Source organism: Rhamphochromis sp. 'chilingali' (assembly GCF_963969265.1).
Source record: "Rhamphochromis sp. 'chilingali' genome assembly, chromosome: 10".
NCBI classification, from domain to species: Eukaryota; Metazoa; Chordata; class Actinopteri; order Cichliformes; family Cichlidae; genus Rhamphochromis; species Rhamphochromis sp. 'chilingali'.
The window spans coordinates 16,315,175-16,336,513 of record NC_137937.1 but is presented as its reverse complement, the minus strand read 5'-3'; the positions used below and the strand labels follow the sequence as shown (position 1 = coordinate 16,336,513).

General features: G+C 41.9%; 1 protein-coding gene across 2 annotated transcripts in view; it reads right to left on the bottom strand.

Annotated features, from left to right (window-relative positions):
* Nucleotides 1-207: 207 nt before the first annotated feature.
* trpm3 (transient receptor potential cation channel, subfamily M, member 3) overlaps nt 208-21,339 on the bottom strand; it is a 156,741-nt gene continuing 135,609 nt past the window's right edge. For both annotated transcript variants that reach the window (XM_080895143.1, XM_080895142.1), the window contains 11 exons: nt 20,353-20,645; nt 17,616-17,844; nt 14,904-15,107; nt 12,527-12,667; nt 11,206-11,334; nt 10,368-10,619; nt 9,430-9,604; nt 7,065-7,215; nt 6,320-6,513; nt 6,032-6,164; nt 208-5,715 (listed from right to left, as the gene is read on the bottom strand). In XM_080895143.1, the coding sequence (XP_080751269.1) occupies nt 4,095-5,715; nt 6,032-6,164; nt 6,320-6,513; nt 7,065-7,215; nt 9,430-9,604; nt 10,368-10,619; nt 11,206-11,334; nt 12,527-12,667; nt 14,904-15,107; nt 17,616-17,844; nt 20,353-20,645 (3,522 nt within the window). In that variant the 3' untranslated portion in view covers nt 208-4,094. The remainder of the gene's footprint in view (nt 5,716-6,031; nt 6,165-6,319; nt 6,514-7,064; nt 7,216-9,429; nt 9,605-10,367; nt 10,620-11,205; nt 11,335-12,526; nt 12,668-14,903; nt 15,108-17,615; nt 17,845-20,352; nt 20,646-21,339) is intronic.

Here is a 21,339-nt window from a genome sequence, read left to right as displayed (position 1 = left end):
TAGGCAAGAGGAAGGTGGGTGTTAATGGTGAAGATGCAAGGAGCAGTGCAGATGGATGCATTTAAATACCTGTGTTAAACCATCCAAAGCAGCTGGTAGTGGTGAGGGCACTCAGTGTGCTGTCATTCATTGCTTGAGTATCCACATGAATTAAAAACAGACAAGACACAAATCTATTTAATTGTTTATTTAACAATGCATGCCAGACATGATCCTATTCACATTGAAGAATACAGATTTGTATTTGCATCCAAATACTCACTACTTTAATTTCATATTATAATCTCTCTCTATCTTTCTCTCAGTCATCATTACACATCATCTCTGTACACTCTGAGTGGAAGAACTGCATGCATTTAAAGGACATTAAATAAAGTGTGACCAGTAGAGGGATAAGTCCCTTTTAGTCGAACAACATCAGAAGTTATTGCAGAAAAAACATGTGCGTGATACTCTAAAGCTTACGAGTCACAGGTTTCATAGGAGGGAAGCAAATCTGTTGATTATTATTATCACATATGCTCATGATTCCCCAAAACTTTAAGAGACAGTGTAGTAAAATATTTAAAAAATACTGTACATTAAGATTCTGTTGGGTTGTGTTGTGTTGGCATGCCTCCCAGTTATTAGTGTCATCTACACTTCCGATTCACACGCAGTTTAATTAAACGCACGTACAAACATACGCACACACACATGCCTCCTGTCAGTACCTTCCACAACAGTCTCGTCAGCATATCGCAAACACAATCATGTACAAACCTTAACAAGTTTCTACATGCTTCGGACTTGTATGCTCTCTCGTATATGAGGATAAGGAACTTTGAAAAGAATAAAAGAGAATGTAAGGTCAAATAGCAGGGCATAAACTTTCATTCCAACGCGGTCATTTTGTTTTCTGACTGGCCCTGCAACGACTGAGGTGACCTCTGCCTAGTTAATCCCGTCTGCAACAGCTGTGACTCAGCGTGTTTCCATTTGGTTAGACAGAGTTTGGTTTGGTTCAAAATGCAAGAGTCAACTAAGCATGACTGCAAAGACATTCCTCACTTTTGTTTGTACTGTTGGTGTTTTCAACTTTTGTGGTAGAACAAGTTGATCAGGTATGAAGACATTCATGCATTGTATTGCCATTTCTGAACACCTAAACACAAAAATATATAGTTTTTCTATGATCAAAAAGATTCTGGGTTAGACTCATTAAGCACAGTGATTATACTGGACTCTTTCTTTCTTTCTTTCAACGATTAACTTTCCATCTTGCATCACTGGGGTAATGTTGTCCCTGAGCACTGACCTTCATCTTTAAACTATGCTATGACTTACATATGTGTTGAGGAAATTAAAACTCTCATCTTTTAGGTTTGCCATCCAGCCACTGCACACAATTGGGGTTAACTGCAACTTCTGTTGTGATTACAAAGTTAAAGGGACAATCTCCAGATTCTACCTAGAAAAGTAACTGGTCACGTGGTGTGGACCACAGTTGTTTAATGTTTTTTGTAGCTCGCAAATTAAGAGACATCACCTGGGGGCTTTTAACAGTCCTGGATCATTAGATTTGGGTAGTACCACATGATTTAATCCAATTTGAGCAAGAAAGACCAGTTACTGCAATGACACCTACTGTTTATATCACATCCTCACCCTCGTTTTCGTGCGCAGGTTTGTTTGTTTTTTTGTCCTCCAAAGCTATTGTTGTCAGTGAGATCTTTTATGTGTTCTGGTGAAGAAATTCAAATAAATACCCATACAAGCAATGATACAGTTTACAGATAACAACAATTCCCCCACTCTGTACATCAGATGTGTCCAAAGAGAACAACAAATGTCTGTGAGAACATAACCACTGATTTTTTGGCCTCTTCACAACAGAAGACAAAGATGAAAAGAGGAAATTCACAGATTTATGAATCACTTCAGTCCCCACATACTCCATCCATGCCCAAAAGGCACCCTAAGTTTGGTATACTGGCAACTATGTATTGCCTTGTCAACATTAGAAAATTCTCATAAGCTGGTTGATAAAACATACAATAAAAACTACTTTAAATACTTTAAATATGATCGAAATGTACATTATATCAGACAAGTCTATATATTTAATAAATAATATAATACATCGTCATTTAGTGCATGTAGATGGTCATCTTTTATTAAATTGAAAAGCTTAATTAGAAAATACTCGACAAAAATATCACTGAGAAGATATAAATATTGATTTTTGTAATTCAAACAGGCATTTACTGCAATTATCAATAAGGAGCAAGAAAATGTCAATAAATAGAATCAATCTCAAAAGAAGAGCAACATGATTAAAACTGAATCATAAGAGTGAGAAAATATAAAAACAAACATTAAAAATCAGTAAGAATTCTATTGATTGAAGCTATTTTGTCTTTACAAAGCTATCGGAAAAAGACATCTTCTTTTTCAGACTTCTTTCTTTACAATAAAAAAAATGAGAACTTTTTTAAAAACACTGATCTGGCTTTCATCTTTTAATATTAATGACCCTATGTTTCCTCCTTCATGCCGCTTTAAAATGCATGCCTTTCTTAATAAATCTCAGCTAGAATGTGTATACTTGGCAACTCATTCCGAAGCTTTTCCAAATATAAATCAATCAGAAATAAATTCAAGGTCCTTCAATATGATCTGTATGCTTATTTCAACATTTGTTTTAGTATTAGGCAACTGCTTTTTTGTGTGTTTTTTAAAATAAGCCTCTTTTTGCAGTGACCTGCTTTGAATTCAATTAAAAAAAAGAATGAAAGGAGAAAAACAAATGGATGACAGTTATTGGATAGATGAAGGACGGATCTGTTAGGTGCAGGCGGATGTAAAAACCATTTCAAAAATAATGCCACTGCCGAAACCTGAAGGAAGAGGGCTGGGCTACAAGAGAGCTACGATTCTTGGAGTGAAAAGATTTTTGGTGTCAGGTGCGGGCAACTAAGGTTCACATCAGGTTTGCCCAGCAAGCGTTGCTTCCCACACAGGCTCATAACGCCCCCTTGTCCCCATCTATTGCAATTGCACTTGTAAAAGCTCTCTGGAGTCAGGTATAAACTAAGGTATCTCTCCAAGTGATATGTAGGATTTCACTGACCAAGTGTGTGCGCGGATAAACATGAGGATGTCACCATACGCGGAGCGCCTTTCTCTTTCACGCCCTTACATGATGCCTCAGGACAGTGCCTCAAGCACGGCCGCAGGAGATACATGGTGGCATGCCGACTTTTTGACTGCAGTGTGTTCAAATGCTGCTTTGTTTCTGGCAAAGATGAGTGCTTTAGCCGTTTCCTCTCTGATGCTACAATATACAAACAGAAGAGAAAGAACTGTATCCTTCAAAAATGAAATATTTATTTATTATGTGAAAGATTGAGTACTTAGAGGTAATTTGAAGTGCAGTGAAGTCCAAAGACTTCTGATCTCTTCACAAAGTGGCCAGAAATGTTAGTGTCTTTCTGGGTTGAGTTTATGCGAGTTAGGATTATATGAAGCAGGGAAAATGTATTTGAAGGTAAGGTTTTGCAGTAGTAATGACTCTATGTTGGCAAAAGAGGTGGGTGTCATTTCTTTCTTTCTCCTCTCCCTTGGCCTCTCAGACTTGACAGTGTCTACCATATAAAGCTGCTAGGAGTAACAGTATACTTTGTGTGTGACTAGTGTGACTGATATGTGATGTAACACAGTGAAAGATGTCTACTTGAAGTAAAGGTGGTGGGTGGAAGACATACAGTACGAATACACCTTCCATTGCCATAACACCAAACTGAGAGTTACTTAGCTACAAGAGGTAAAAACTAGTCTAGATTCATAGCTCTTTGTTTTGACTGGTGTACAGTAGGACCCCTATATCTCCAATCCTTCTCTGCAGATTCATGATTCAGAGTAAAGCTGCCCTTCAATACTGACTATGAATACATTTTTCTAATCTGAGATATAATGCGGGGGAAAAAAACAACCTTAGATCTCGTCCAGATTAGCATCTAAGGGCAACTTCACCCTGCTATCACTTTAGCCCTCGGCCCTCACAATACTCCTCTCTGGTCCTAACAGTGTGCAAGTGCACTTACACATCCTTGTCACGTGTAGTTTTGTCTATCGAAGCTGCGGAAAGCCGACGGAGCTGCCAGCTTCCTCATTGAGAGGCTGTCAGTTTTGGCTGTGTCAGGTCTTGCTCCAGACTTGCTCCTGAGGAAGGGGTTTCTGGTTCCTGCCAGACCCCGCCCCCCAGGCCCAGGCCCCCTGTCTGCCCCCAGACCCGGTCCTCTCTCCATCCTCTCACTCACCGACAGGCTCTTCCGGTGCGGAGGAGCCAGCGTGAGCGAAGGATGGGAGTCGTCTGACGAGCAGCTGTTTGCTCGCTCCAGCTTGGAGAAGGGGGAGCAGAGAGGGGCCCCACTGGGGCCACCTAGGACCCCTAGCCGAGGGGTATCAGGGGGTGGAACCAGGTCATCAGGGTCCTCAGGATCAGACTCTGTGTGACTAAGCTCTGCCTCTCTCTCTGGATGAGAGGAACCAACGTCCGACGGCTTATCAAAGGGGAATGAAGTGGAACCTCCAGGTGACTGCGAGCGTTCTGCGGGGGTGTATGGAGATGAGACGCAGCGTGTATCGATGCAGTCAGTGATGCTGGTGTACTCCGCGGCCTTTACCTGGACTCCAGCCCCAATCCCACCATAACAGCTTCTTGGTGTGAACATGAGGCTGTGTGACTTGACCAGAGGAGGCTCATCCAGGAATCCTGTGCCTGCGGTAGAGAGGTAGCGGCTGCTCTTAGAACGTTCGAGCAGCCCTGCTGAGGGAGGTGGGGATGGTTCCATATCCCAAGGAGGTAATGTGCTGTCTGGTAAGAGATGTGCTGAGCATAATGACAAATCAGCTGCAGCACTATCATCAAACATAGCTCCAGCAGTTCCGCTGCTGCCTGCACCGCCCTCCGAGTGCCTGTCGCCCAAACCGCTGGTGGCAGCACTGCTGAACTCCCGGCCTCCAGGCAGCACCGTCTCTATTATATCTGACTGCAGCGAGGAGTCTCTCTGGAGAGGTGGGACCATACGGAGAGGATCTAGAAAGACCTCCGCAGGCCCCACCTCTTCAGACGTTGAGACATAGATATCAATGCAGGATGACGGACGGTGCTGCTGGGAGACCGATAACGTCGCCAGTGGGAGGGGCTTAGACTCCTTGGGGCCGGCAGCTGAGGACACAGATTGTGAGCTGTTGGCTCTGTGGAGACTGAGGGAGCGGTCTTTGAAGAAACTTTCAGCTCGCTCAGCTCTACTTCCCCGTTCAGCAGCACGACCAGCTCCAACATAAAATGAATGACTTCTGGTCCGTGTTGCTATGCCAGTGGGCGAAGGAGGAGACATGGAACCCTCAGCTGTTCCCTCTAGAGCCTCCTGGAGGCGGTAGCAGTTCCCCTCTGTGCTGTTAAAGCTGCTTTGACGGAGAATGTATGCGGCTTCAGGGCACTCAGCCTGGCGGAGTATGTATGCAGAGTCTGTGCAGTCAGACGAAGTCCGAGAACGTGCTTTTTGGACCTCCCCGCGCTCGACACCAGTCATGCGCTCCAGCGCTCCAGTAATTCGTCCAATTAGCTCTTCCATTTGGGCCAGACGAATATCAACAGTCTGTAGTGATGCCTTCATGAAGTGTTCCCTCTCATTGACTTCCTCTAAACGCATCGCCATATTCTCCACCCTGACAGAGGAGACAGAAATGAGAGAAAAACATCATAAAAGCACTGGAGGGGGTAGAGTAGAGAAGCGAAAACAGTGTGTGTTCTTAGCTACACATTTCTGTACGCCAAAGGAAATTCTAAATTCACTTTTGTGTTATCAGATTGATCAGCTTCTTTTCTCTCTTTGCCCTTAGTTTCTTTTGCTAGAGTGCGCTGGGCTCTCTTGGCCATTGTACAGAAAAAGAAAAATGGAAATAAGTATTGAAATATGTTCTATATTTCTATTGTTTGATGGTTTTAATACGGACACTGCTTTTGAGTGCAGCCATGTCTGACCTTTCAGAAGTGACTCTGATTCTCTCATCATTGGATGAGTGGAATCTGTCATCTTTCTCTCTGAAGTACTCCTCTATACACTGCTCCTCAAAATCATGGACTTTCTTCAGTTCGTCTTCTGTGATGAAAAGCTCTGTGGATGAAAGGGATTGAGTGTGTTAACGCTAACTATTCAGAAATACTGAAGAGATTTCTTTTTTCGTAAACAGACACTTTTATTGCACTAAAATGGAATAAATGTAACGAGTTCTATTACAAAAAGCTTGTTATTGTATGTGTGCAACTCACTCAGTCCATAGTCCCTTTCATCGTCATCATGCTTGCGCCATCGACAACACAGGTGCTTGAGGACCATAGTTATGTGGCTGAATATGATGAGAGGTGGAGGAAGGACCGGACGTTCATGGAAGGTCATAATGAGCTGGTAGCGCTGAAATTTCCACACCTGGTTGGAGATGGACTTGACCTCGAAGAATGTATTACTACAGACAATCACAGATAGAGACGCCATACAAGCCGAGAAAGATTACATCTGCTGTAAGCTATAATAAACCGAATCAAGAGAGTTTTGAGGAGAAAATCTGACTAAACCTTCAGTTTAACTGTTGTGTCTTATATTGTCTGCTTTTTTTGTAATAACACTAATGCAGAGAAGAGGACGACTGCATTTGCTTCATTGATTATATAAAAGAGCAGCAACCGACCATTAGTCTGATAATGTCCATGTGGAAAAACCACCATCCCATTATGATACTATAATTAGCTACCAGCCTCAGTGCCCAAATAAAAGTTACATGTGATGCCATTTTTTTTGAATATGAGGGGAAAAAAACATCAATAAAAACAATTTAATATTGCTAAGATGAATCCTCATCTTTGTCATCCTTTCTTATGAGAGCTAGAGGACAAGAATAAATAATTTCTGCCTTCATGCAGCCAAAAATAACTGAGTTTTGTGCTTCGCTGCATTTCTAAAACACTGCGGTGTCTACTTAAAGTGCAAAAGCTAAAACTATTGGAGGGTTTTACATACTTGAACACAGCAATGAGCAGGTTAACCAGGAGTATGTTGGCCACCAGCAGATAGCAGGCCATGATCGCTGGAACAATCCAGGCACCCGTCTTGCACGGAGGCAGAGCCACCACCACACCGTCCTCTGTAGTGATGTTCTGCCCACAGGGGGCTGCGCATCACCACAAAATAAATACAAACAAGCGAACAAGTTACTAGAAGGCAAAATATATCTTTAGATAAAGACATCCATTCATCATTAATAATATTTCAGAAGAATGTTTTGCACAAAAAATAAATGAAATACATGCAGACACATAATAACAGATAACAAACAGACGATGCTGTATATAATCAGAATTAAAATAAAGCAAAACTAAGAAAATTGAAGAAACTATCAAACATTCAAATGTATACTCGATCAACTAAAAGAGACAAGCAGACCTCAAAATATATATATATATTTTTTTAAAAAAAAATGCACTTTTCCTTATTTTGCAAACAAACAAGAAGCATAATTCATCATTATGCTTCTTTTCTTAAAGTGGCGGTAGGAGAGAGTGGAAATCATAATGGTAGGGGTTTATGTACACAGATGTGCATCTGATAACAAAATACACACATACACAGAAAAAAAACACATTTGTCATGTGTCACCACAGTTTGCGTTTACAATATATTTAAACATGTCGTCCGTGTTTAAAATATATTGTCACATATGCGAGCCATAGCTTCATTCAGCAATGGTTGACTGTTCTGAATCATTTGAGATGTATTTAGAATGTTTTTTCCATCTGTGATGGTTCAGTTGCTGTGGCTTATCTGGGGAACATTCAGCATTTGTTGTTGGTTTGTTTGCTTTTGAGATTCATTCTACTCATACTCATCATTGCTTGGTGCTCAATTGTTTCACGCAATGCAGCCCAAAGACAGAGAACTGAAGTAATTTTTCCATTTAATTTTTTTTAACCTTCCAAAAAATTTGGATTTAAAAACTCTGACAACTGAACCACTTGAAAAAACAGATTATAGATGATGAGAGGTGGTTAATAAATATGTTGTGGTGCTGATGTGTGGATGCTTTTGTTTTTATTCCTGCGTGATGTTGTATTAGCTTTTGAGTCTCAGTGCTTAGTCACGTTAAATGTCGGATTTATCGGCTGAAATATTTCTCCAATGTTGCAATTGCTTCGGTGAGAAGCTGAGCCGGCGTAAGGGGAGGGTGACATGGTTTAATGTGACAGATGGAGTTGTCATGGCAGGGTCACTTCTTCAAATGGGACGAATTAAAAATCGAATAACAACGAGAGGATAAGAAACATCAACGGAATATCAAATTTTAAACTTTGATATTTCCTCCTGATGTGAAAGCCTGCCAAAAACAAAGACCAGACACATTTGAATAGTGCTGCTGCCATGTAACATTACCATTTGCCAGCCAGTGCAAAAATTTGTGAGTCTAAAGTTGCTTGCAGGATATGGCCTTAGGTCAAGCTACTAGTTGTCTCAATAAAAGATCTGGAGAAGACTGATAGTGTCAGGGAATCAGGAGTTTTGGATTCTTTTAAAATCCGCTCTGTTATTTGTAGAAAACACTGCTGATATTCAGTAGCTGACCCAAGATGCCAACACATGAGGGCAACTTCAGCCTTAGAGCATGGAGCTGCATGCACACTTTTGTATCAAGTGGTCCTCTAGTGGTAGCAGTGGGCATGACATGGCATTAATGTGACGATGATGAAGGAGAGGTGGGAGAGGTAGATGTGGTTAAATTAAGTTCTATAGCTATAGATTTACTGGGATTTTGACTGCATTGGGCAATGTGGGATGGACCATTATTACGCCAGGTTCCATGAGTGCGTAAGTAATTTTCGACCAGCCAGAGTTTTTCATTCAGCCTTTGCTGTACCTTCCTACTATGCATATCTGAAACAAAGAATGAAAACATTATTTCAGATCTCTTCTCTTTGGGCCACTCCTCACATTCTGTACACACCACCAAATATTACCACACAAAAAGATAAGAACGGAGCAGCACACAAAACGCACTCTCACTCTCTGGACATTTCCACATACACACTTCTCACAGTCTATTTATAATTTATTGAGTCAGAATGTCACTCTCTCTACATGACTGCAGATGCAATTAGTCTCAGAGGAAAACAGTTTTATTATGTATGTGTTACACACACACACTCACACACATGCGTGCGCACATAAACATCTTCAAGTAATAGTTCAAGCTGTGAAGAAATGAGTGAAAATGAAATCTAATTTCATACTGAGACTGGTGTTTTCAGTAATACTGCTTCCGTCATTCCTCCCTCCTTCCTCCTTACAAAAACGCATTTTGTCTAACAGCTTACACTCTCGCCCCTGAACTTACGGTCAATCTGGTCGGCAAACACCTCTCCGTAGATCATCCAGTAAGGCATGAAGAAGATGTTCCTGGCTAGCATCCAGGATGGGTCTTCGTTAGGGTTGAGAATGGCCTGACGTGCCACCCCAAAACTCATTAGCACCACCAACATGATGATCACAAAATACATCATGTCGATCATCTGACAGAGGGAGAGAGGAAGAGGAGAAGGGAAGAGGTGAGTGGTTAAAGGAAAGAGAAAACGAGGACAGGATATTTTGAAAATAATGACACTGGATGGGGAAATAGGTAATGAGCGTGTCTGTCACTGCAGGAAAATCAGTTGGTCTGCATTTATATTAAGATTTATATTAAATTAGGTGAAACACACTCATTTGTTTTTACTGTATGTGGACAGGAAGTGCTTGCATGTGTAGTCAGTCCCCTGAGCTTGTTCAGAGCCAGAAAAAAACCCTGTTTATGCCTGTGAACAACGTTGACTTCAAACCTGCTCATCACATATGCAAATTATTTGAGTAAATCACTGTCAATTTAAGTAACTCTAACTAACTGCTGATTTTCATATCAAAGAGTCTGCGTCCAGCGGTAAACAGGGACATGCCCAGGACAGTCGAGGATCAGAAAGATACAGAACTGGCTCTTTGATCCCCCTCCCCCCGTTGTTTTATCTCCATGTCTGTATCGGCTCTGATCTTGAACTCTCTACGATCAAACAATAAAGTTAAGAGGCACAGAAGCTTGTTTACCGCTTACAGATTAAACCTTTGCAATCATCAAACTCAGTAAGCTGTTACAGTCAGTATACTGTAGATGATGTTGGGCAAAGTCAGAGGGTAAACAGATAGGCATGAAGGCCAGATAATGGAAGGAAAATATGAAAAATACTGCAGATTATAATAGGGATGCCTAAACACACAGAGTTGACTTCCCCTTCCTCTTCTCACCATCTTGCCGATCATCATCACATAGGGACCCAGGTACTTGTTGACGCCGAAGATGTCGAGCAGCCGGATGTACCAATAGATGATGTTGACACAGTAAATCACCCGTCCATAACTCATGAGCGGTGGCTCCTGGAGACGCAGCACCATGCCGACAGAGAATATGAGGATGGCCATGAGGTCTGTGATGTTCCAGTACTCCTGAAGCCACACCTTCACCTTCTGTAACAACTTTCCCGGCTCAGACATCAGGATCTAAACAGCAATCAGAGGAAAATGAACAGAAATGTGGATGCTGTAATGCAGAGATGACAGAAAATGGCATTAATTAAATACAGACGCTAAAGGGTAAAATAAACAGTGACTCTAAAAAGTGACAAAAATAGCACAACAGAAAAATGCACTCTATCACAACCACCATAAGAGGGCAGCATGAGTTCACCTATCGGAGAATCTAACAGCTCAGAATGAGCTGACACAATGATGAATGCATTTCATATACTTACAGTAAAAACAAAGCCACAGAGGATGAACATAATATGGCCACATACCTTTATATTCTATTCACTTTACTCTTTTGCTTTCATGGTTTTCCCATTTCTGTGGCCTGCCTGCATCTCCACTACCAAACACTCTTTTACATCTATTTCTCTGATATATGTACATTTTACCTATTTGCTATGAGACTTAGATGATATGGACATCATGATTAGCCTTTGCCCTCCACCACTGAACTCACTAAATAAGCTGCCGGAGACACTTTGGGTCTTCAGTTGGCTGGCCGGTAGGGAAGACTTGCTTAGAGAGGTCACTACAGGTCTACATTTATAGTCTATTGTACCTCTCTCATCTTCTCTATGCCATTGGTGAAGATGTAAGCGATAACAATCCACTCTTGAGGAGAAGGCCACAAGTCCATCTTGACCAGGACAATGTAGTTGAACAGCATCAGGTAGCCCACATATGCCATCTGCATAGTGATGCAACAGCAGAGAAAAATCAGCATGGTTATGAGTTTGTGCGCTTCAGACACAGTAGCAAACTTTACACGAATGAAGATCAATTATCTCTCTGCAAACAGATTCAGTGAAAGGGGGTTTGCCCAAATTAAACACATATTGAGTGAAGTCCTGACCCTCATTGCAACTCCCATTAATGCAGTTTTCAGGCTTTGATAAAAGATATTTGGGGTCAAGGTACCTCCATTATGTGTCTCCTGAATCTTTTAAAAAACATGTTGGCTTTCTGGTTTATACGCATATTTTTTCCATCTGCAAAACAAGCATTCTACCGGTGTTCATTCTACACATGCACATTTGCTTCACACAATAGCTAATTATTAAACCTGGACAGCACACATCAGGTCATAGGTATAAATCTAAATTGGGAACAAGACTAAAAACTCCATTTTGGCTCAGAGAACACATCTGCAATAGTTGAAAGGCACCACAGAGTATTTCTCTTTAACCTGAAGGGCAGAAAGGAGAAGTGGGGTAAGACGGTGGGGGGTGGAGAAGAGAAGGAGAGCGAATAGCCAGAGAGAGGAAAACAGGATGAAACAAAGAGCAGTGAAAATATTTTCTCTGCATAAATAAACAGCGAAATCCCTGCCGGTGCTAAAGAGATGTTTTCACTGGGCAAGCAAATTGAGGCAACCCAAGATAGGGTAAGGAAAAATAATAAATGAGCCAGAATCAAACAAAGCACACACGCTCATAGGCAGATACTGTACCACACAAGCTATACATAAACAGTTACAGATTCTACATGTAAGCTGCTCTATTAAAACAGATAATTGAAAAATCCAAAGCTTAATTTAATATTTATATATTGTAGTAGTTAACCTAGTGGCAATGGCCCAGAAACTTTAGTCAATATTCACACTGTCAATAAAAAGCCTTCTTGTGTGATTCAATTCCTTACCCACCCTCATCCTCCTATACTTTTCTCTCAATGCTGCTTCCATCAGCCTCCAGATCTACTTCATACTATACTTTCCCACACCGTCAAGCCAGGCAATGTCAGGTTGGAACGGGAGGTTAATGACAATGGAGGGAGCGTGAAAGTAGAGGCTTTTGATGCTGTTGCAGAAATACAGTAAGCAGTGACAGTAGCAACAGGAAGCAGAGCATGTAGGTGGTGCTGCTGAAACTGACACTGACCGTATGGAACCAGAACTTGACAATTGGTGCATTGTAGAACTCGTATATCTTGCGTCCCATGGGGATAAGGCGGTGGCGGTTCTGAACCTCCTCAACATCCTTCTTTCTGGATGTCTCTGTGGTTACTTTGCCCAGCATTGCCTGGGCGAATGCAAACCCCACATGGAGCGAGGGAGGAAGGAGTGAGAGGTGTGAGGATTTAAAGTATAGAGAGTGTGGGAAGAGGGAAATGTGATGGATGGGAAAGGTGGGGGAGGAGGAGTCGGTAGAGATGCAGAGGAAGGATGGATAGGAGGATGAGTATTTGGGATGGAGGAGGAAGAGTTGAATAACAGAGAAAAGGGAGAAGGGGGGAGAGGGTTAAATTATGGGCTACAGCACTGTTTTAATATCATAATTAAAGAAGCAAGCACAAGCAATGCAATCATTCCAAAATGTGAAATGTGTGTTTGAGGTGGAGTTTGGGTGAAGGCTGGAAGGCTGGTAACAGAGTATTACGCAGACATGGACACTCATGGATTGTGTCTCAGACAACAATTAGGAGGCAAAAAAGAGACAAGGTACTGACAGGAAGAAGACAGAAAAAAGGAAAGATAAGACATAGATATCTCACTTCAATCTGTGACACATTTCCTTATCCATGAGAGAGGGTTCGGAGCCCACTTTTTTATGGGTCATGGTCTTAATGTCAAAGCAACACCAGACCTCTGAGAGGAATTGTATTCTAAGTCAACAAGCGTAACAGACCTGGGCAACGTTTAAAGTTTTAAAGCTGGTCTAAATGGTTCAAATATGCAATGAGGAGTCGGTGTACATCCCAGGGCGTTGAATAGGTAGACTCGTCATAAAAACCACCTCTATGAAATTAGAAGAAAAGGAGCACTTTTAGTAAGAACTAGAGGATTTCTATTTTGTTTTATGCCCCAAATATGTGAAACATATAGAGCTAAAGTTTTCTCCAAGGCACACACAGACAGGGCCTTCAGGATGAACAAATTCAGACGCCAGTGTGTAAATCACACCATGCCTTAACTGCACTAAACATGCATTTTAGCTATCAGACAGGCTTTTACATCCATTACAGTGTGTTCTATGCCAAGCATCTGATCATCATATCACGAAAATACAATCTCCCTCTGTGGTGTAGCAGTCCGTGTATATATGTATGAATCTTTGTGTGATTCATAAGTAAGTGACGCTGCATTTGTGCAGTCAGAAGCCAGGGCAACAGGAAGGGGCTCTTTACAAGTACATTCTCTAGCAGCGGGGAATCTTTGTTTAACGCCAGAGTGCCTCAAGGACTGCAAGTGTAAAAAAAAGACCCGTTTCGTGAATGTTTGCACTGGCTTGCTGGCTTGCTCAATGCAAGATGGAAAATATGCACAGTGGTGCTGGAAGGCATTCAACTTCAGTTCAGCCGCTTCACGCGACAGCCACGGATTCAGTTTGTGCATTGAAATTGATTTTCAAATTCCAGTCTTCATTCGAACACACAAGCTGGATCCTGGCATCGTCGCTAGAACTGACCTGGACTGAAATGGAGCGAGTTCTAATTCTTCGGTACTTTTTGTGTCTATGCAGATGGACCAACTCTTCTGCTGTGAGCTGGGAGAAGGTGCTCAGACTTTGCATGATTTAAGCTCTGCAGCAGCAGGCGGACATGGTTATATAATGCAAAAGCCTGGGCCTCCCATGCTCAGCAGCTGCCATGCTGAGTGGTATGCTGCAGCAAGCCATCACTGATGGTAGAGAGTGAGGGGAAGCAATTGGCTAGCATACAGTACTGTACCTCAATCAGACCTGAGCTTGAAGAAAAAGGGAAAAAGAGAGAAAGAACCAGAGAGGGAGAGAAAGAGCGAGGGGGAAAGAGGGAGGGAGAGATTTGCAGGAAAAAAGATAGAAAGCAAAAGTAATAAAGAAGCAAAGAGAGAGCTGGGCTGAGAATGAGAGAGAAGGGAAGGGGGTGGGTGAGAGAGAAACAGAGGAGAAGATAGACGGAAAGAGAAAGATACACGAGGGAACCCACAAGCGGCGACAGACTGAGACGCTACAACTCCACAATCATGTCTTTGCTGAGACGATGAGAAACAGAAAGGCCAATTTGGCAGGAAGTGTCCAGTTGGCCAGAATAGGGAAACAAATATGTGTGCGTGGAGAACTGTGTGCATATATCCGTGTCTGAGTGTGTGTAGCGTCATCTCATTGTGGACAGCACCGACATTGTTTAAAAACTTGCCCACAAGAGATATTTACAAAAGGAAACAGTGTCAGGGTTGGGTGCAGTTTTAAGATCGAACAAAGCGTGTGTGTTTGTGTGTGCATAGTCTGAATATGTGTATCGATTCTGACTATGCAGGGCTGAGGTGGGTTCTCTCACCACGGAGTTGTACTGCGTCTCACAGTAAGATCTTACTGTGAACTCCATGTCTTCCTCCTCCTTCTCCTTCACTGGTTTTTCAGGCTCCTCCTCCTCCTTTTCCTGCAGGTAGGCCTCCTGATCCTGGGGCATGTAGGACATCTCGTCCTTGTTCTTGAATTCCAGACTCAGGATCGATGGTGGGAGCAGCAGCCCTAATATTACCTGTGTGATCAAATGAGGGAGACAGGAAGTGGATGTGGAAGGAAGAGCTGGAAGTGACAAATCACAGAGTGTTATGCTATAGCACTAATTTCATGAGAGGCGCCATGGAAATTAGGACACAAAGACTCTGGAGCAAAAAAACCTTCAAAATCGCTCTATTTTACACATGTGAACCTCACATAATAAAGCATTTGCTCTCACGAACACCTCCCAATCCTGTCCTGACCTGCTTTTAGCTGAATGACAAAGCTGTGGTATTTACAACAGCTAGTCTAACGGTGGAGGTCAATTATAAAGGCATTAGACAAGGACATGCAGCAAGAATCCTGTGCTGCCAAGATGGATGACGGGGACACACGCATCTCGAGCGGCTATTAAAAAAAATGGCAGCTGTGCTGTAAACACTTCAGCAGCTAATAGGCAAGCAAGAGCAAGTCAAACGTGATCACAGTGGGAAGTAAAGAATAAGAGAAAAAGATGAAAATCAGGGTAATGAGTTATCTTTTTCTTAAGAGTGAATTTTTATTTTTTGTTTGTTTCGTCATAAATATGTTAAGGGCTAAGATTAAAAACGGATTCAATAATTTACCAAAATAGCTGTCAGTAAAGTTAGATGGTTAGATGAGTAGCATGGATTAAATATAGAATATGAAAAGGATCACAGTAAAGCAGGTAGTATCCCCGATTTTATGAGGGTGTTTAAGGCAACCGCACCATTACTTACTGATGTATAAGGTAAGTAAGTAAAGTCTGTTTCTATAGCATGTTTAAAACCAAAGTGCTTCACAGTAAAAAAGAAAAAGAAAGCAGTGTACAGCTTACAGTCCACTGAAATCTTTCCAGTTTCCAGTTGTGATATAAATACATTCAAAAGCTGTGCACACGGATGATTATGACAACATTTTTAACAATGATACTCTCCGTATTTCACAAACTCCTTGATGCATCTCGGTTTGTTTGTTTTTTCCACTTTTTCTTCTTTCTGTCTTACTGCTCCAGTGAGTTTGCCTTAGTAGGGCTCTCTCTATCTCTCTTTTGCGCTCTCTCTCTCTCGCTCTCCTGCAAAGGCCAAATCACACTTAAAGCACTTGCAGTATCCTCTCGCTCTGAGATGCTAGAAAGCCGGACCCATCACTCCCCTCGCTCGGTGTATGAATGAGTGTGATCTCAGCCTCAGCAAATCCCAGTGCAACTCTTCAGCATAAATAAGTCTAACCTCTGAACTGAGCAGCTCCCTGCCTATCACTCTACCACCAGATGTCTTGGAGACCCACATGAGCAAATATTGCTCTAATCTTAACCACCAGTCTTAACTAAAAGCTTTTCCTTGACTTAAAAGGGGTGTTCACCGCACGAGCGTCAATGTAAAATACATTGCACTCTGTTTCAAGGGGGGTTTTTTTGTGACTAAATTAAGGTCAGTTCTCCCGTCCCCTCTGACCTAAAAAGATGGCTTTGAAGGCTTATACTAATTAAGTTGTGGCAGAAGTTCAGCCAGCAGTCCAGCACTGATCACACTGACAGTGTCGAGCTTATTATTGTCCAATAAACCTCTTTTCTCTGGATGGCCATTCCTCCCACCATCACAAGCAACCTTGACTGGGTTGATCTTTAAGTACAGTACATCATTTCACCTACATAAACTCACCTTAAGATGTTAATCTGCTATGAAATAGTGTCGCTGGTCACCCTGGAAGACCAAAGTGACTGAGAACACGAACATTTGATATTACATAATTTTCTGGTATTAACCAATCCAGGTGTAGGTTCAGATTTGTCCATCTGATAAGTAATAGTAATAGTAAGTCTTTGCTAAACTGAGAGGCAGGTGTGGATAGCGTACGCTTTTTACCGCCAGTGGTGACCTGCCTACTCCTCACAGTCCAGCATGCACTCTAAATCCTGAACAATGACTCATCATAGCCCCTTCAGGTGTTCCTCATTTGACCTTTTTAATTCCCCGTGAACAGAACTTTCTGGATTAGGTTAATTTTTCACTCGTATGGTTCAGGCCAATTGTATGTAGTGAGGATAAACATGCACACAGCGTGCACGAGATGAAACAAGGACATAACTACATTATTGTATATTATGTCCTCATTATAGACTTCCTCCACTTCCACTTGCACACATCTTCTGCAGCCTATAACTCATAAGAGATATTCAAGAGTTTAAAAAATCTCTGAAGCATGACCAAGCTACGTACAGATTATCCATTTTATAGCTGAAAAATATGCATGCCAGCACTCTGACAGACAAGCTACATCATGGAAATACTGCTTTTAAATTACTTGAAAGTTACGGTATATTTATATTTTATGTGCTATGCTGACTACAGGTAGGTTTTACTTCTTATGCAGGTGTATCACCTACAGAGTAACTGATAGGTATCTCGTTACTTTACAGGCAGTCTGAGGGGATACAACCATGAATCTTTTAAACTAGAGAAGGACATTGCTTTTAAATGCACAGACTCTTCTACCCAACCATCTACCCGACGCGTACTACCTTCAGCCCTGAGTTCTTGCGCATGCGCAGGCGCCCCATCCACATGTCGGTCAGCAGCATCTGACTGCAGGTGTGAGCGATGAAATCTCTATGTTTGGCTGCTACAGCCAGCTGCAGGCAGGTGGCATTGCTCCAGTTCTTCAGCTCGTATGTCAGCAGCTTCATGGCCATCTGCTCATCCTGTTTATAGGACTGGTCTAGGAGCTCCACAGCCAGCTGGCCAAACTCTCTGGGAAAATATATAAAGTATGTATACAAGCACACTGAGTCATGAATCAAGACAGCAATATACTTTGCCTAAAAGTGAAAATGTTATTCAACTGGTCATAACACTGCTGGCCACCTGGCCCCAAGTCTGAGGGTATTATTATGGCATAAAACACATGTACAAACATAAAAACTGTGCGGTGTGAATTGGTTACAAGGTGAATGTTTAGATGACTTACAAGGATAATATTAAATGCAACATATCTTTGATAAATGAAAGAAATATGATGTGGCCAACACAAATACATGCAGAAACACAACAGTTTTCTCAGATGTTCAAAGCAACATCTGTACCAGTACCATCGCTTATATCAAATTTTTAATTGGGTTCCAAAATCCTACACAATACTTTTCTCATACTTTCATTTCAGGACATTAATTTTTTACAGCATCACATTCAATTATGAACAAATTTTTTTTATTTTATTTATATATATATATATATATATATATATATATATATACACTGAACAAAAATATAAACGCAACACTTTTGTTTTTGCTCCCATTCCCCATGGGATGGACGTAGAGACCTAAAATTCATTCCAGATACACAATATAACCATCCCTCCCAAACAGTGGTCACAAATCAGTCCAAATGTGTGGTAGTGGGCACATCTGCTATATTGAGATAATCCATCCCACCTCACAGGTGTGCCACATCAGGATGCTGATCTGACATCATGAGTAGTGCACAGGTGTACCTCAGACTGCCCACAACAAAAGGCCACCCTGGAATGTGCAGTTTTTTGCGCTATTGGGAGTCTGGGGACCCAGAACCGGTCAGTATCTGGTGTGACCACCATTTGCCTCATGCAGTGCAACACATCGTCGCATGGAGTCTATCAGATTGTCAATTGTGGCCTGTGGAATGTTGGTCCACTCCACTTCAATGGCTGTGCGAGGTTGTTGGATATTCGTGGGAACTGGTACACGCTGTCGTATACGCCGGTCAAGCACATCCCGAACATGCTCAATGGGTGACATGTCCGGTGAGTATGCTGGCCATGCAAGAACTGGGACATTCTCAGCTGCCATCTGCCCTGAACAATGTGAACCACGATTCATCCGTGAAGCGCACACCTCTCCAACGTGCCAGACGCCATCGAATGTGAGCATTTGCCCACACAAGTCTGTTACGGCGACGAGCTGGAGTCAGGTCAAGACCCCGATGAGGACGACGGGCATGCAGTTGAGCGTCCCTGAGACGGTTTCTGACAGTTTGTGCAGAAATTGTTTGGTTGTGCAAACCAATTGTTCCAGCAGCTGTCTGGGTGGCTGGTCTCAGACGATCTTGGAGGTGAACCTGCTGGATGTGGAGGTCCTGGGCTGGTGTGGTTACACGAGGTCTGCGGTTGTGAGGCCGGTTGGATGTGCTGCCATATTCTCGGAAACGCCTGTGGAGACGGCTTATGGTTGAGAAATGAACATTCAATGCACGGGCGACAGATCTGGTTGACATTCCTGCTGTCAGCATGCCAATTGCACGCTCCCTCATTGCTTGTGGCATCTGTGGCATTTTGCTGTGAGACAAAACTGCACATTCCAGGGTGGCCTTTTGTTGTGGGCAGTCTGAGGTACACCTGTGCACTACTCATGATGTCAGATCAGCATCCTGATGTGGCACACCTGTGAGGTGGGATGGATTATCTCAATATAGCAGATGTGCCCACTACCACACATTTGGACTGATTTGTGACCACTGTTTGGGAGGGATGGTTATATTGTGTATCTGGAATGAATTTTAGGTCTCTACGTCCATCCCATGGGGAATGGGAGCAGTAACAAAGGTGTTGCGTTTATATTTTTGTTCAGTGTATATATATATATATATATATATATATATATACACATATACATATATATATATATACATATATATATATATATATAGCAGCATTAGTGGCTTCACATACAATGGATGGATAAAAAATGTTTGGTTCATAATTGAATATTATCCTGAATATGACGCAGAATATGATACAAACTCACTCAGGAATCCAAATATTGTTTGGACAATTAACTCCAAATATGTCAATTACAAGGTTATCTTTTCAAATGTGTGTGTTCATCTCAGGCATTACCTCAATCTCACATGCCCATCCTTAACTAATGGTGATGCATGTTATTAGATCTTTTTATGTGCGTCACTTACATCCCATGAGAGCTAGTCTGAAACAGGTCAGTTTGTATGAGGGAAGGCATGTGTGTATGTACATCCACCTACACATACTGATGTATGAGGTAGACGCTCCTGTCTAGACTCTTAGCTCAGCGTTAACATTAATCATTTACAGCATGTTTCCATGTTTTCCAGCTCTTCTAAGTACTACAATATACATTATTTATATATAAAACTATACTTGAATATCCTGTTTAAACCGAATAAGCTGGCAGAGGGAGGGAAAGATAAAGAGTGAGCCAGACGGAGAGAGATTGGGATAACATGAAAATATATCATGTCACCCACCGAGAGTTGTGGTTTAGTTCCTGGGAAATGTCATCCACCATGTCGTTCTCAGATGCTTCGTGTGCCATGGCCTTACAAAGCTTACATGCCACCAAGGCTTTGGCCATGGCCTCTTCACCATGCTGCCAAAAGAACAGCGCCATCTTCTGACGTTTCATGAGCACAGCCCACACCATCAGCTCGTGGAAGGGGAAAGGGAAGTGGTTGATTTCTGGGTCGTCCAAATCGATGTCTACCTCTTCCTCTCGTTTACGTGTCGTCTTCTGACGACCTCTTCGGATTGGCATGTCATCCTAGTGGGGAAACAGAAGCATCTGTATAAAAGTATTTCTTAGGGATTTTTCAGATCTTTTCTGTATAGAAGGAAAACATTATGCATATATGTGGTTTGGATTGTAAATACTGATCACAAGTGTCAGCCAAGAAATTTGAAAGTTTTACATGATGTAAACCTCTGAAGAACACTTTGGTTCGACTGCATCTAGACGCCTAAACTGATCTTCTATAAATGCTTGGGAAGTTATATTTTGAAGAGACAAGCTAGAGCACAATGTGCCAAATACTAAACAATCTAGATAACGCAGAGCGGGTATGGGCTCATGTACATCTCCGCATGATTTTAAACATAATTTAACTTCTTTATAATATAGTTTCAGTTCAATTAATAGTAAAAAACCTTACAAGAGGTAAATTTATTGGCTTTTCACCAAGTTGGCTCTCTGTCTCTGGAGACATAGCTGCTGCCAGTCAGTCATTAAATGACATAATTTCACATTTAGACTGTTGAAAACAGCTAAATCCATTTGAAAAATAACTTTCAGTGCAAGAGATCAGCTGGACATAAAAGATTGCAGAGCAGTAAAATATTCAGCAATTACAGATAGTGACAAATATCTGGTATAAGCTAGCAAATTTCAGTGATATTCAGAAATGAAATTATCGCAATGCTTGAAATGATTGCAAGTATTACAAAAGAAACCCTTCAGG